The 13089-nt window shown below is 44.3% G+C and overlaps 1 protein-coding gene across 36 annotated transcripts in view; it reads left to right on the plus strand.

Annotated features, from left to right (window-relative positions):
- The window catches only part of MSI2 (musashi RNA binding protein 2), a 446839-nt gene that overhangs the window by 387612 nt on the left and 46138 nt on the right, over nt 1-13089 (plus strand). For 21 of the 36 annotated variants that reach the window (XM_081890469.1, XM_081890477.1, XM_081890498.1 and 18 more), the window contains one exon: nt 6555-6593. The exons of the other annotated variants lie outside the window; for them this stretch is intronic. In XM_081890469.1, the coding sequence (XP_081746595.1) occupies nt 6555-6593 (39 nt within the window). The remainder of the gene's footprint in view (nt 1-6554; nt 6594-13089) is intronic. 36 annotated transcript variants of the gene reach the window in all.

Consider the following 13089-nt stretch of genomic DNA (forward strand, 5'->3'; position numbering starts at 1 on the left):
GTCCAAGAACATCTGGATTGTACCCACTTGATTGTTTTGGTTGGCCTTTGCCAGCTGTGGTATATCCCTTTGAGATGGGGCAACCAGGACTACATGCAGTATTTATTTTTACTTTGAATGGTAGATAAAATGTTATTGCATAGGTATCTGCTGGACAGTGTTTCTGACCTTTCTGGTATAAGCATCACATTCTCCTTGTCTTATTAATACTAGAACAGGAGGTCATCAAATGGAACTAACTGGCAGTAGGGTCAGGACAGACACAAGGGAGACTTTCTTCACACAGGGCATCATTCCCTTAGGGAATTCACTGATGCAAGACAGGACATCGCCCACTAGCTTAGATAGTTTTAAAAGAGAAATTTGACCAGTATATGAATTAGTAGTCTATATGTGTCTACTCAGATTCAGAGCTTCATGGCTCCTTCATGTTTAATGGCACAAAAAGGGAAATGTTTAGTGGCACAGACAGCATGTTAGTGGGCTTCCCAGAAGCATCTGGGTTTGGTGATCTGATCCAGCAGGGCTCTTCGTTTGCTTTTAAATCTCCCAGCTATACGTTTTCCCAGGGACAGAATTCTGCATCTGGACCATTGGGGTGATGTGCTTTCCACACAGCAGAAGCTCTCCCTTAGGAAAAGATGTCTGAGTCCTACACACCCGGGACAAAGGTCTCCTGCACAAGCATCACTGAAATTTGTGGCAGTAGCACAAAGAGCACAACCATCCATGTTGATTTCAGTTGGGCTGGCTTGCAAAGGGCAACTTCCCTGGGGATTCTGACCTTATTGTGATCTGCAGCCTTTCCTCTGGCTAGCAAACAATGGCAGTCTGCTTTGGTTCTGCAGCACTTGATCTGTTCCTCCCCCCCCTTCCCCCCAGCTCATGCTTAGCTCTTCAAATTGTGACCTAATCCTTCCAGCTCCATACCCACTTTGTTTACCCAAAAGGTGCCGGCAACATCTGCATGGCATAAAACATCCCCCCCTTCCAAAGTGCATATTAAATCAGCCAGAGTGAGTTTAATTATCATTCGCCAGGCCCTTCCATTTTAATTTTCATCAGTGTGAAATGATATGGCACAGCCTGGATGCCCTCCATAAACATGCACACACACACACACACACACACACTTCTACCCGCCTCCTGTTCTTTAATCAGTTCTAAAACTTTTGTTTCTCTTTGGCACAAATTTGTGAAAACAGAACATGGTGGGCATTCAAGATGTTGTTTGCAAACCATGATGGCAGGAGGAGGGAGGGACCAGCTGCTGCCATTTCTCTTTATTTAAATTTGTAAGCCTTCCCTTCATTGTACCAGGACAGGTTACAGCAGAACATCAAACAGTATAAACTTAAAACAGCCACTCAAGCCATCCTTAGTACAGCATACAATACTAGTGTAGCAGGTGAGCACACAAATAGCAGCTGGCCACATTGCCTAACCTCCTCCAAAAGCCTGGATAAAAAAAAGATTCCTCTTTAACAGGCACCGAAACTCAAGTAGGCTCAATACCAGAATCCTCTCTAAATGGTATTTCTTGTGCCAACATGCCATGCACTTCCCCTTATGGTGGAACCACGAGAAGAACCTCTCAATCTGATCTCGGTGCATGAGCAGGTTGACAGAAAGGTGATCCTTCAGGAATTTGGGTTTTAAGGTAAAAGGCTTTATTATATGGCAAGGTTAACCTGTTGAATTAGTTTAGAGAAGAAAAGACTGAGAGGGGATATGATAGCCGCCTTTAGATCTTTTAAGGGTTGTCATGTGAACGATGGAGCAAGCTACTCCAGAGGGTAGGACCTGATGCAATGGGTTCAAATTACAACAAAGGAGATTCTGGCTAAACACTAGGAAGAACTTTCTGATGTTAAGACCTGTTCAGCAGTAGAATGGACTACCTACGAAGGACTCAGCTTCCTTGGAGGTTTTTAAGCAGAGAATGGATGGCTATCTGTCAGGAATTCTTTAGCTGTGATTGCAGGGGTTTGGACGACCCTTGGGGTTCCTTCCAAGTCTCTGAATTGGGATCAGAAGCATATAGACAAGTAGTGCAGGTTCTTCAGGACTTACATTCTATGGTCCTGCCTATTGGTAGTAGTCAGCAGTCTTACAGCTGCTTTCTGGACTAGTTAGCAGCTTCTGGACAATCTTGAAGGGTAGCCTTACATAGAGCACATTACAGTCCTCCAGTCAGGAGGCTAGTAGAGTGGGGATTACCATCCAGGAACAGCCAAAGCTAATAGTAGGCACTCCTTGCACAAAGGTCACTCAGGCTTCCAGTTAAAAGAGTTGGCTCCAGGAGCACCTCTAGACTACAAATCTGTTCTTTCAAGGCAGGTACAACTCTATCCAGAACATACAATCTATTTAATTCCTGGACCGGAGAACTACCAATCCACATCTGTTATGCAGGATAGATTAGGCTAGTCTTCATCTTCCTGTCTCCATGCAGTGTGGGCATTATAGGAATTCAGGAAGCTATCTTCTAGCAAGTCAGATCATTGGTCCATCCAGCTCAGTATTGCCTACACTGACCGGCAGCAGCTCAGGTTTCAGATAGAAGATCTTCCCCAGCCCTTTTTCAGTCCATAGGCAGCATCCTCCACAAGCATAGCATTGGGAAAAGTCTGTCTCTCCTGAGCCTTGTAACGATAAGGCTTCCCCACTCAGCTGGTCATTCATGAATAAAAATTAAAACACTTAAAAATACACACATTTGAATGTTTCCCACTCCCTCCTTCACCCTGCCGTGACAAGGGGAGGATTTTATGTTGTCACATGACTGGTTTCAGGCTGTCCTGAAATGCCCTGGATTAGCCCAGTCACATTTGCTGGTATTTTGACTTAGAGTATTGTATACCAGGTTGAACAGATGTTTAACCAGTTACTTCCAAGGCGTGACAGCAACATTATTAAATGCTGAGCTGTTGAAATGGTTGGGAAGAAGTTTGGTTGCCCTACTAAAATCTCACGGGTAGTCATCTCACTGGGAAGAGGGGGAAGTTGGGACCTCTCACCCACTCAGGGATGTTCCAGGTCCCCTTTCAGAGTTTTTAGCTTTAAGTTTAAAAGCAAAAAAAAAAAAAACACAACCAAAACTTCCAGGACTTGATCCCCTCCCTTAGCATCTTCAGTGCCGATTGCTCCCTTAAGGCCACTGTAATTGTCTCTGCTGCTCCCATTGTTCAGCTGGACTCATCAGTAACAGTCCTGAGGTACCAGTGACAGATTCAACAGCAGACGGTAAGGGTCTCTCTCACATACTAGCCTGGTGGGCAGATGGGAGCACAGCTGGCGCACATGAGCCCAATGAAGGGCAGGTACATGAAGCAGACTTAAATGGCCCTAAGCTGGGGGGGGGACTATGGGTGGAAGAGGAAAGGTTGGGCTGAGAAACCCAAGACTCACCACTAGGTTCTTTCCCAAGGGAGGAGCCCCTCACTCCCACTAACCCAGCCACCAGGGGTTCTTGACTTTAAGCCTCGTGGTGCCAAGGCTGAGGAGAGACTGCAGCTACCCAAAAGCCTCATAGTGTGAGACTTGAAGTAACCCCCTCAGGAGCTCCAGTTTCCAGGTAAAGATTCCTGAGGAGTTAACAGCCATGTCTGTTAACATGGCTGTTAACTGTTGAATGTCTGTTTCTGCAGAGACGGACATTCAAACGGTCTCACGGTCACCACAAGGGGGGAACAAAAACCCACCAATAGGGCAGCCTGCCTGGACCCTGAGGAGCCCCGCTGCGGTTCTGTCATGTGGAAGGTTGCTGAACCAAGCCACAAAGTGGGAGGGATTTGGTGTGAAGACAGGGAAGCTGGAGCTGCAGGTGCCATGGACTTTTTAGGCAGGGGCAGCTATGTTGGTGCTTCAGTGAAGCTGCCAGTTTAATTTTTCTGTGCCCTTGAAGACTGGGGTGGGAAGGAACATCACAAATATTCAGGTAAATGGAAATGCAGCTGGTGGGGCTAAAGGGGCAGGATTCAGCGTCATCCACTGAGTGGGCGCTCCATCTAGTCAGGATTTGGTTAAAGAGTGCTTTACTTGTAGCAGTAGAGAAACTAATGAGTGATTTCAAATGAGATTTGCACAACCCTGAGCAATTTTGAAAATCCTCCTCCTTATTGGTTCTGATTAGTTTTCTGTGCTGTTCTTCAACTACCCATGTAAGTGCTTGTTAAGTTTTCCCTAAATGCCCAGGATTGGTGGTAATAAGAGGTTTTACAAGCATTTTCTGCTTAAGCCTTTTATAGCTGCCTGGCAGCTTGATAGGAAATTTCCCGTAGCTGTAAATGCAACATCATTAAAAGCTCATAATATAAAGGGTTATCATGGAATAAAAGGTGGTAGTAAATCTCTGCACTAAATCAAACTGTTGTGTGGCAGGCTTTGATCTTAGACGCCTGGCTGTTCTGGGCCCTAAATCAGCCTAGTTAGCATCAAGCATTTGTTGCTGGTTGTGTGTCATAGGCTGGCTCTTACAGTTCTCTTTGGCCAGAACTGTATGTCTATGACCACAAAATGTGGAACATGAATTCATTGTGGCCGGTTTCCCCTCTTGCCCCACTTCTCATTGACAGTCTCAGTGATTGGGAAGAGAGATGGGGAGATGTGGGCCTTCTCTCCTTTGCAGCAGCTTCACATCATCTCTCTATCCACTCAGGGTCTGATCCTGAGGGTCTTCTGCAGATCAAATCAGGAAATGTCCTACAAGCGACATCTAGAAATTTGCACTGTCACCAGATTTAGTATTACCTGGCTTGGAACTTCAGTATTAGGAGGCCAGCAATCTGAGTCCTGAAAGTTCATCTTCAGTTTGGTTAAAAATCTGTGCCAGGGAAGAATTTCAAGTTCTTCTTTCCTAACCCATTCACCCACTTTTCTTCCTCGATGCTCCAGGTGTGATGGAATGAAGGGAGGGATTTCCTTCTAGCAAGTGGGATGTTGCCAATGGCTGCATGCCAGGCACTGGGAAATCTTGTCCCTTTCCCCGTAAGCCCTTGCTGCCTCCTTCGTACCCCCTTTCATAATGTTGCCCAGACAAGGAAGGGCTGCAGCTATCATCCCAAAAGTGTAGAGAAGGCTTCCTCAAACTCGCCCCTCCAGGTGTTTTTGGCCTACAACTCCCATGATCTCTAGCTAGCAGGACCAGTTGTCAGGGATGATGGGAATTGTAGTCTCAAAACATCTGGAGGGGCGAGCTTGAGGAAGCCTGGTGTAGAGGCTATTAGCAGGTGTGTGGCTCCTTTGAATCTGAAGCAGACTCAGAATTTTAAAGGGATGCATTTATATACATTTTTGGAATTTATTTCTAAATTTCTGTTTTTTAATCTGGCCCACTCCAAACGGGGCCAGGAAGTCCACCCCTCATTTCTTCTCACAGTTCCCTTAGAGGAACCCAGAGGTGCAGCTGCTGGGAGACTTTCCATGAACTATGATTCACAGAAGCCAAGCAGCACAAATGGAAGCACAGGTGCATGGCGAGTGGAAAGAGGGTTGTCCCGCTGGAGGACTGGGGTCAAATGAATCGCATGCCCAGCCTGTTTTGCTTCCAAGGCATCTTGGTACCTCCGAGTGTTTGCTGTTGCCTGGTGAGCATTGCAAGTTGGGCAAAATCTATCAGCAAAGTGGCAGTGACCCTTTGCTAATTGGCAACCTCTTATGGGGAACCATGAAAAGCTGGTCAGGGAAATGGCCCAAAATGTGTGGTGGTGGTGGTTTTAGGCTGCAAATATCTGACATAGGCAACTGCGAGCCAGTGGGCTAGTAATGTTAATGGCAGCAGCAGATAACTTTTTTATCCAGCTGTTCACCACAAAACAATGTTAAATAATATTTAGGCTACCTGTACTATTTATGCTCGGGCTGTTGTGCATTGATTTCCCCACCCGTTAGGAATTTTCACGTTTTTGGCTACAGTTCTTCATAGTCTGAACCTCCACATGCTTCCCAATTGTTTACTCCTTCAAATCTGGAAAACCTGGGCAACTGCTTTTCAGTCCCCATGGGCCATCTACTAGTGAGAGGGTGAGAGGGTAAGAGAAAAGGATGTGGAGGCTGGGAAGAAAACCCCCCAACCCAACCAGACCCCAGGGGATTCTTGCTTGCACGCTCCCTTCTTTTGAGGCCTCTGTTCTTGTCAGCCCCTGTGCCTGGAATACCAGAGTAGGCTCTCTAATGATGACCTCATTATGCGTGCCACTACTGAGCCCAAAATGCACTAATTTCCTGACCCGGTGAAATATATTTTAATAAGCTTGATCTAGAGCAGCGTTTAAAGACAAAGGGAAACACTTAACGTGGCTGTCAAAATAAAGCACTCTTGGGCAGATGTTAAAAATGTTAATAGGATTAATCCATCAGAAGCACCCAGGAGAGCCTGCCCTGTTTGTATACCTCTATTTGCCATTTTAAAGCACAGGGTTAAACTATTTCTTTGGAGAGAGAAAGAGAGGGGGAAATGGATTAAATTTTGAGGTCGTGCAATTTTTCTTAAATTAGTTTATAGCTTGCTGTGCTGCCCAGTAATGCCTATATTTGATTCTATGGATTTTTAGTGCTTACCGTGGGATCTTCAATCAAACCCAGTTACCCAGGCAAGTTCATTACACTTAAAAGTTTTTTAAACCACCTCTTCCTCCCCCACCCCCGAACTTTTTAGTAGAATTCTGTCTCTCTTGATACAACGATGGACATCTCTGTTGTGCTTTTAATAATCTCTGTAAAACATTCCTGGCTTTGTGTACTTTTGTTTCAATGGGAAATGGAACAAATACTCACCAGGGCACTAGGAAGATTTGCGCTGACAGCATCCTTTTTTGGGTTGTGACCAAAGTGAGATTTGCCATGGGCTGCATCTGTGACATACAGCTGCAGAACGCAACAAGAAGTTCCATCGTGTCACTCATGGTATTTAACATTTCATGAAATGGCTGGATGAGATCATCCAGACGTGCAATGTCTGGAGTGCGGCGTCATCTGTAGATCAGTCATACCCAATTCTAACTCTCCCTTTCATCTGACCCTGGGAAGACAGTGTGAATTCTAAATAGGGGCCTTAAGTCAGCCGTGAATTAGATGAGTGTGAGCAAAATTTGAAAAGACACATGTATTGTTAGCTGGGCCGATGCTGGAGATATGCACCTTTATTGTACAGGGTTGTACTTCCCCTAAAGCAGAGCTTCCAAACTTTTCATGTTGGTGATATGCTTTTTTAGATATGCATCATTTTGCAACATAGTAATTCAGTTTTACTAGCAAACTGGAGGTTAACCTAAGCCCTTTCCAGCCCTGGGAGGAGCATGGGGAGCGTTCGCACAACAGGCCTATACAAAACAACTGGCACACTAATGTGTCACGACGCACAGTTTGGAAAGCTCTGCCCTAAAGGCTGGTTTCCAGCTTATGTGTGATTTGGGTTTGGCAATGCTCTTTGACAAATGATCATAAGCTCACAGGTAGGAATATCTGCTTTGTGTGTAAAAGGTCCCAGGTTCAAACCCCGGCATCTCCAGGGAAGACTGGGAGAAACCCCGCTCTAGTCCTGGAGAGCTGCTGCCAGTCAGTGTCAAAAATAGTGACTTGGATGGACGCAATGGTCTGACTCAGTGTCAGATGCCCCAGTAGTGACTTTGACCAATATTGAACTCTTTCCCAGAGAGGATTGACCTAGAGCCATGGTAATTCATGCTTTGGTGACATCCAGATTGGAGTTGCAGCATGCTCAGTGTGGGGCTGCCCTTGAAGACTTATCAAATCTCTAAACTAGTTCAGTATTTAGCTCCCCATGCTGACTGGGGAAGGCCCCCAGAGATTGCATTATGCCAGTTTTGAAACAAGTTCATTAACTTCTAGTTGGCTTCTTGGCTCAGTGGAAGGTGCTGGCTTTGAACTTTAAAACCCTAAACCTGGGGTGGGAAAACCCTTTTCAGCCCAGGGGCTGGATAAAGAACTGGCTCGCCCTCCGAAAGCTATTTTTGACTGGGTTCAGGCTTGAGTATTCATTGATTGCCAAAATGCAGACCTTGCAGGCATCCGCTAACTCTCTAGTTTAACTTCCCCCCTCCTGGTGCCCATCAGCCCCAGCGAACACAGCCGTGTTGGCACAGGCTCATGGGATTTGTAGTCCAAAACATCTGGAGTACACCTAGTCGTGCTTTAGAGACACCATGATCCAATGAGGAGGATTTCATTTGTTTATTTACATTTCTGTACCACTCCATAGTGAAGCTCTTCCAGCAGCATGTTTGTAGTCAAACCTAAGAAAATCAGATTTTGAATTGTAGCTCAACTATGAATTCTCTGGAGAGTTTTGATCAAATTCATGCCTTCCTAACCTTTGTTTCCCTTCTGTACCGTGTGAACAGCTACCTATCTCTGTAGATGATAGCTGGGGTGGAAGAGGCAAGGGTTCTGTGTGTTAAAGCATAGCCACAGTCCTTGTGTTACATGGGTAACTTCTGTGGGGAGTGCATGCATCACACGCCATAGTTATTAGTTATAACTCTTGCAGTGGCAGTTTTAATATTACATCCGCAAAAATTTACAGCTCTTCTGGAGCTGTGTGGATTACTGATCTGGGGGAGAAAGAAACCAGCAGTGGTATTTCATGTTCACCCAAGGATTGTAAATCAATATACAAGTTTTTAAAGTAAATTGCTCATAATAATATTACACCCCAGACATTTCCTGCTTTTGCCTTTTCCAAACGTAGCCTCAGCCTGGCCCAGTTAAAGGAATCATGAAAGAGAGTCTCTATTTACAGGAACAGCTGGGAGCCTCTTAACTCTTTTTCCAGGCTGATCAAAGGGATTGGAAACTATGTTGGGGGGGGGGGGGAAGGTTATCAAAATTTCCTTTTGCTTTATTTCTCTCTGTTCAACCTGAAGACAGTTGTTGAATTCTTGGCTTTACAATATTTTGAGCTAGGTATTGTACGAACCTAACCACAGACTTGTATTTTGAAGACTACATATTCTGCAAAGGGAGGGGAAGTGCTTTTTAAAAGGATAAAATCAATGATACTGTTGGTGCTTTCCTCATCCTTGTGCATCTTCCTTTAGATGAACTTTGAGAACACTTTCCTGAGCATTGTCTCTTCTGGTTTCTTTTCATGTGGCACCTATGAAAGGCCTTAGGCTGTGAATTCAGTACATCACATTCCACTTTGCTTAATTCCCTTCAAGCCTATTGGTCACTAAAGGGCAATCCGAACTAAGCCACAGACTTGGCACTTAAATTGGGCACGCGTAAAAATGATTTGCTCTTTCCATTTTTCCTCCTGAAGCCCAAGCCTGTCTGAATGAAACCTTTGTCATCACATTTAATCCCTGTTTGAGAACATAATGGCAAGGTAAGTTTTAATGCCATACAGGTGTTTTGCCTTTTTAGAGCCAGCAATCTAGTGCTTTTGTTCAGTCCCCTGTTTGTTGGGCTTTTAAAAGAATGGAATTATTAAATTACCACTCCCTCAAACAAGCTGATAAAAAAGTGACCTCATAACACACCTAAAGGGGTGATGGGCTTTCCTTCACTGGAGGTTTCCTAGAGGAGAGCTGTAGCTCTTGACCATCTTCCTCCAGCAGCAGATCAGATTCGATGACCTGTAAGAACCCCTTCAGCTCAAGAAACACCAGAAACCACCCAGCCAAAGTTCAGCACAGTCAGTCTCAGTGGTTTCAATGACATACTTGAGCATTTGTTTAAATCAGGGAGTCAATTAATAATGTTTATTAAACAGTCCAAAAGAAGATATTTTTTACAGTTTTTCTTGAAAAGCAACAGCATACCACCAGTCAAGCATTGCGCTGTCCCAAGTTCTTTTACACCTGTCAAATTAAATGTGAGGTCAGAAGTGAATTAATAATGTTAATAATAATAATCTGTCTGAAGGTCTGCCTGCCTTCCCCTCATGATGTTGTTTGTGCTGTGGAGAAAGCACTTGCTTGAACAGAGCCTCTCACCAAATTGGGGCCTAAGGGCTTCTTCGTCAAAACCAGATGTGTCCTTCTCCTCAACATGGCTGTTCAAGTAGTTAGGGAACCTATTGATGCAGGAAGCATGGGAGGGGGGTAGAATATTATCTGTGAAAAATTGAACTCTAAATGCCGGCTTTAGCTCTCGCTGACAAATAAAGGCAGCATGAAATTGATCGGAATCCTGGGGGCTTTCTTGGGCAGCGCTGGAGCCCATTCAAAACATTAATTGTAAAATATCCGCTAATTGGAATGCCTAAATCCACTTTAGTGCTTTTGAATGGCTCTGGCGTCTTGTTTTTCTCCAGGCAATTAGAAGTGCAACACAGACAAAGGAGCTTGAGAGATCTGTTCAGCAGGGACAGGAGTGTCTGGGCACTAGGTTGCAATGCAGTCTCAGGTGTCCTCCTTCAAACTTTAATAAGCTGGCACAGCACAGGATCTGTAGGAGGGAAGTTCTTGATCAGTACTGGCTCTGCTTCCCATCCTTTGAGGGCCAGCCTGGAAGTTACAGAGGCAACATTTACACATGTCGTATCTGGGCAGAGGTATATTTTCCCAGAAACAAGATGCTGTTTTTTGAGTGCTTGGAAATTGTGTCCTCCCAAAAAAACCTTCTTATGTCCAATAGAGTGTAAAATCTGGTTGTGCCATGCTATGCGTTAGTATTTGGGTGGGAAACCCATAGCATACAGATGTTGTTGATGTGGGATAGTGGCTTTCGAGTTTGTGGCAAATTTTTTACACAATTGTCCGAAAGACATATTGAAAAATAAAGTAGCAACTGAGTTTTTGAGTGCAGCATTTGAATTGATTTGAGAAGAACATCATGCTTCATAAAAGGGATGCACTCAAGATGAGGTATGGCTGTAGGGCAGGGCATTTTGGGGATAAAACTTAATTTTTGCAAATTTCTTCAGAGGCGTCTTTAAAATATGTTCTTGGGTGTGAGGAATTAAATCTGTTACTGTTTTTGTGATTGGGTAACATTTAGCTTGGTAGGTCTACATTTGTCAAAGAAGCACATAATCTGCTTTCAATAATAATAATAATATCTAACTGCAAGTACTTTGCAATCATTTTTAATGATTTCTATACAATTTTACACACATTTTACTTACCAAGTGGAATTTGAAAGTTGAAAAATTCAACACGCCCTAGTAGAGCAGCCTGTGCCCCTGGATCCATTGGGCTAGGGAAGGGAATGTAGCTCAAACCAAATTGTGTCCTTTCTTGCTGTAGGCCCCAGCCTTTCCTGATGACTCCAGTCATAACATTCTTATTTTTATTGAAAGGAACACCTGAAATCACGCTGAGGGTGGCCTACAGGGTTTCTTTCCTCCCCCAAGTAAAGGCAAGAAGCCAGACTTGGGAAAACATTAGACTACCACCCTCAAGCCTGATCTCCGAACTATATCTCTGATTTATATTCTTCCAGCCTGTGCTGCAAGAGGAGCAACATGGTGCTATAACTCCCATCAACCCTACCCAGCATGGCCCAATGGCCAGGGTTCTATTTATGGTTTCAAATTTATAGCCCTTCCTTCCTTCACAAGATGAACCCTTACCATTTGAAAGATAACTTTAATGAATTGCAAACTGTGGTATAAAAACTCCATAAAGCTATTAGCCAAAAACCTGGATTAACATTGACAATTATAATGAAAATCTTCTATGTGTTTCTGAATGCAGAAAACTCCTTAGGGTGATCCACAGCCGGGGTGCCTCCGCTAAGAGTGCCTTATCTTGTGTCCCTGTCCCTCATGCTATTCCTATTGATGATACCACAAGCACGACCCCCCCCATTGAAAATTTTGAAATGGATGGTACTTTGGTCCCAGGTCATTTAAAGCTTTGTACCCTAGTACACCTTGAATGGAGCCGGGCAGCTCATAGGATGAGAGGAGTTGTTGTCTGAAACATCTGGAGGAACCTTCATATTACATATTATGTGCCAAATTATGCCCTGCCATTCTGTTAAAAGCACGATACTTTCCTGGGTCTTAGGCAGCATTTAATAAATGTGCTATCCAGCCAAGCACTCCATGATTTTGGAAGGCTAGCACCATATTTCATATTAAGCTTTGATGATGGTTTCAGAGTGCCACAAATACCAACAGCTACACTGCTTATTTGGAGAGCATCTAAAGCTTAATTATTTGGTGGGAGTGCAGATACAGCTGTTATGGGCAGTACCCATTCACTACACCTCAAGATTTTAGCTCCTTGGAGTTGCAAGTTGCAGGTGATGGTATCACACTAGGAAATAATAATGGAAAGAAGCGTTCTGTAGTGAAGTTGGTGCTATCCGCTTTCATAAAAACAGTTTGCCTCGTAGTAAGAACTGCACAAGGAAGTGTGCAACACATTTGGAGCAGCTGTATTCTTAGGTGTGCAAGGGTGTACAAAGCAGTGTGTAAAGGCAGGGATAGGGCAATAAATAGACAAGTGAGGCCTGGGTTCAAACCACCATGAACTTTACTAAGTGATCTCAGGCACAGTTTCCATATCTTAGACTAACCTACTCACAGGGTATAAATGAAAGGTGTATGTGGACCAGAGGAAGACCCGTGTCTGCTGCTCTCAGATCCTCAGAGGAAAACATTCAAAAAAAGTAAGAAGTCTATAAATGCAATCTGAAAGGTGTACTCCGAGGCTGGTATCGCAGAGGAGTCTTGGGATGTGTTGTGCCTCCTCTTGAGTGATGAAATGTCTCAGGCAGAGGTCTATGAAGAGCAGAGAATCTGAGTCACTGTTAAAAATAATCAAGGCTCCCACCCCTGACCCCCGACCCAATCTACCTTTGGCTACACTACATGACCCCAAATGGCATCATGGCAACCAGGAAGCAGAGCTGTTGTATAGGCAAGCTGAGGGGCTGGTGCTATGACTGGCCAAGGATTTGTTGGAAGGGACATGGGAAAACTTCCTTTAGCTTCCAGTTGTTCGGTCCAGAAAGTAATCTGTTAAATTGTTACACATCTTTGCCTTTCAGTAGCAAACATCCAGACAAACTTCCTTCCTCTTCCATTCCTGCTGTTGCTGACACCCATCCTATCCCTCTATTGTTCACCCTGATGTTGTACGCAAGTGTCATAAGAAAACATGATAGCTAGAT

Source organism: Podarcis melisellensis (genome assembly GCF_964234715.1).
Source record: "Podarcis melisellensis genome assembly, chromosome: 15".
Lineage (NCBI taxonomy): Eukaryota > Metazoa > Chordata > Lepidosauria > Squamata > Lacertidae > Podarcis > Podarcis melisellensis.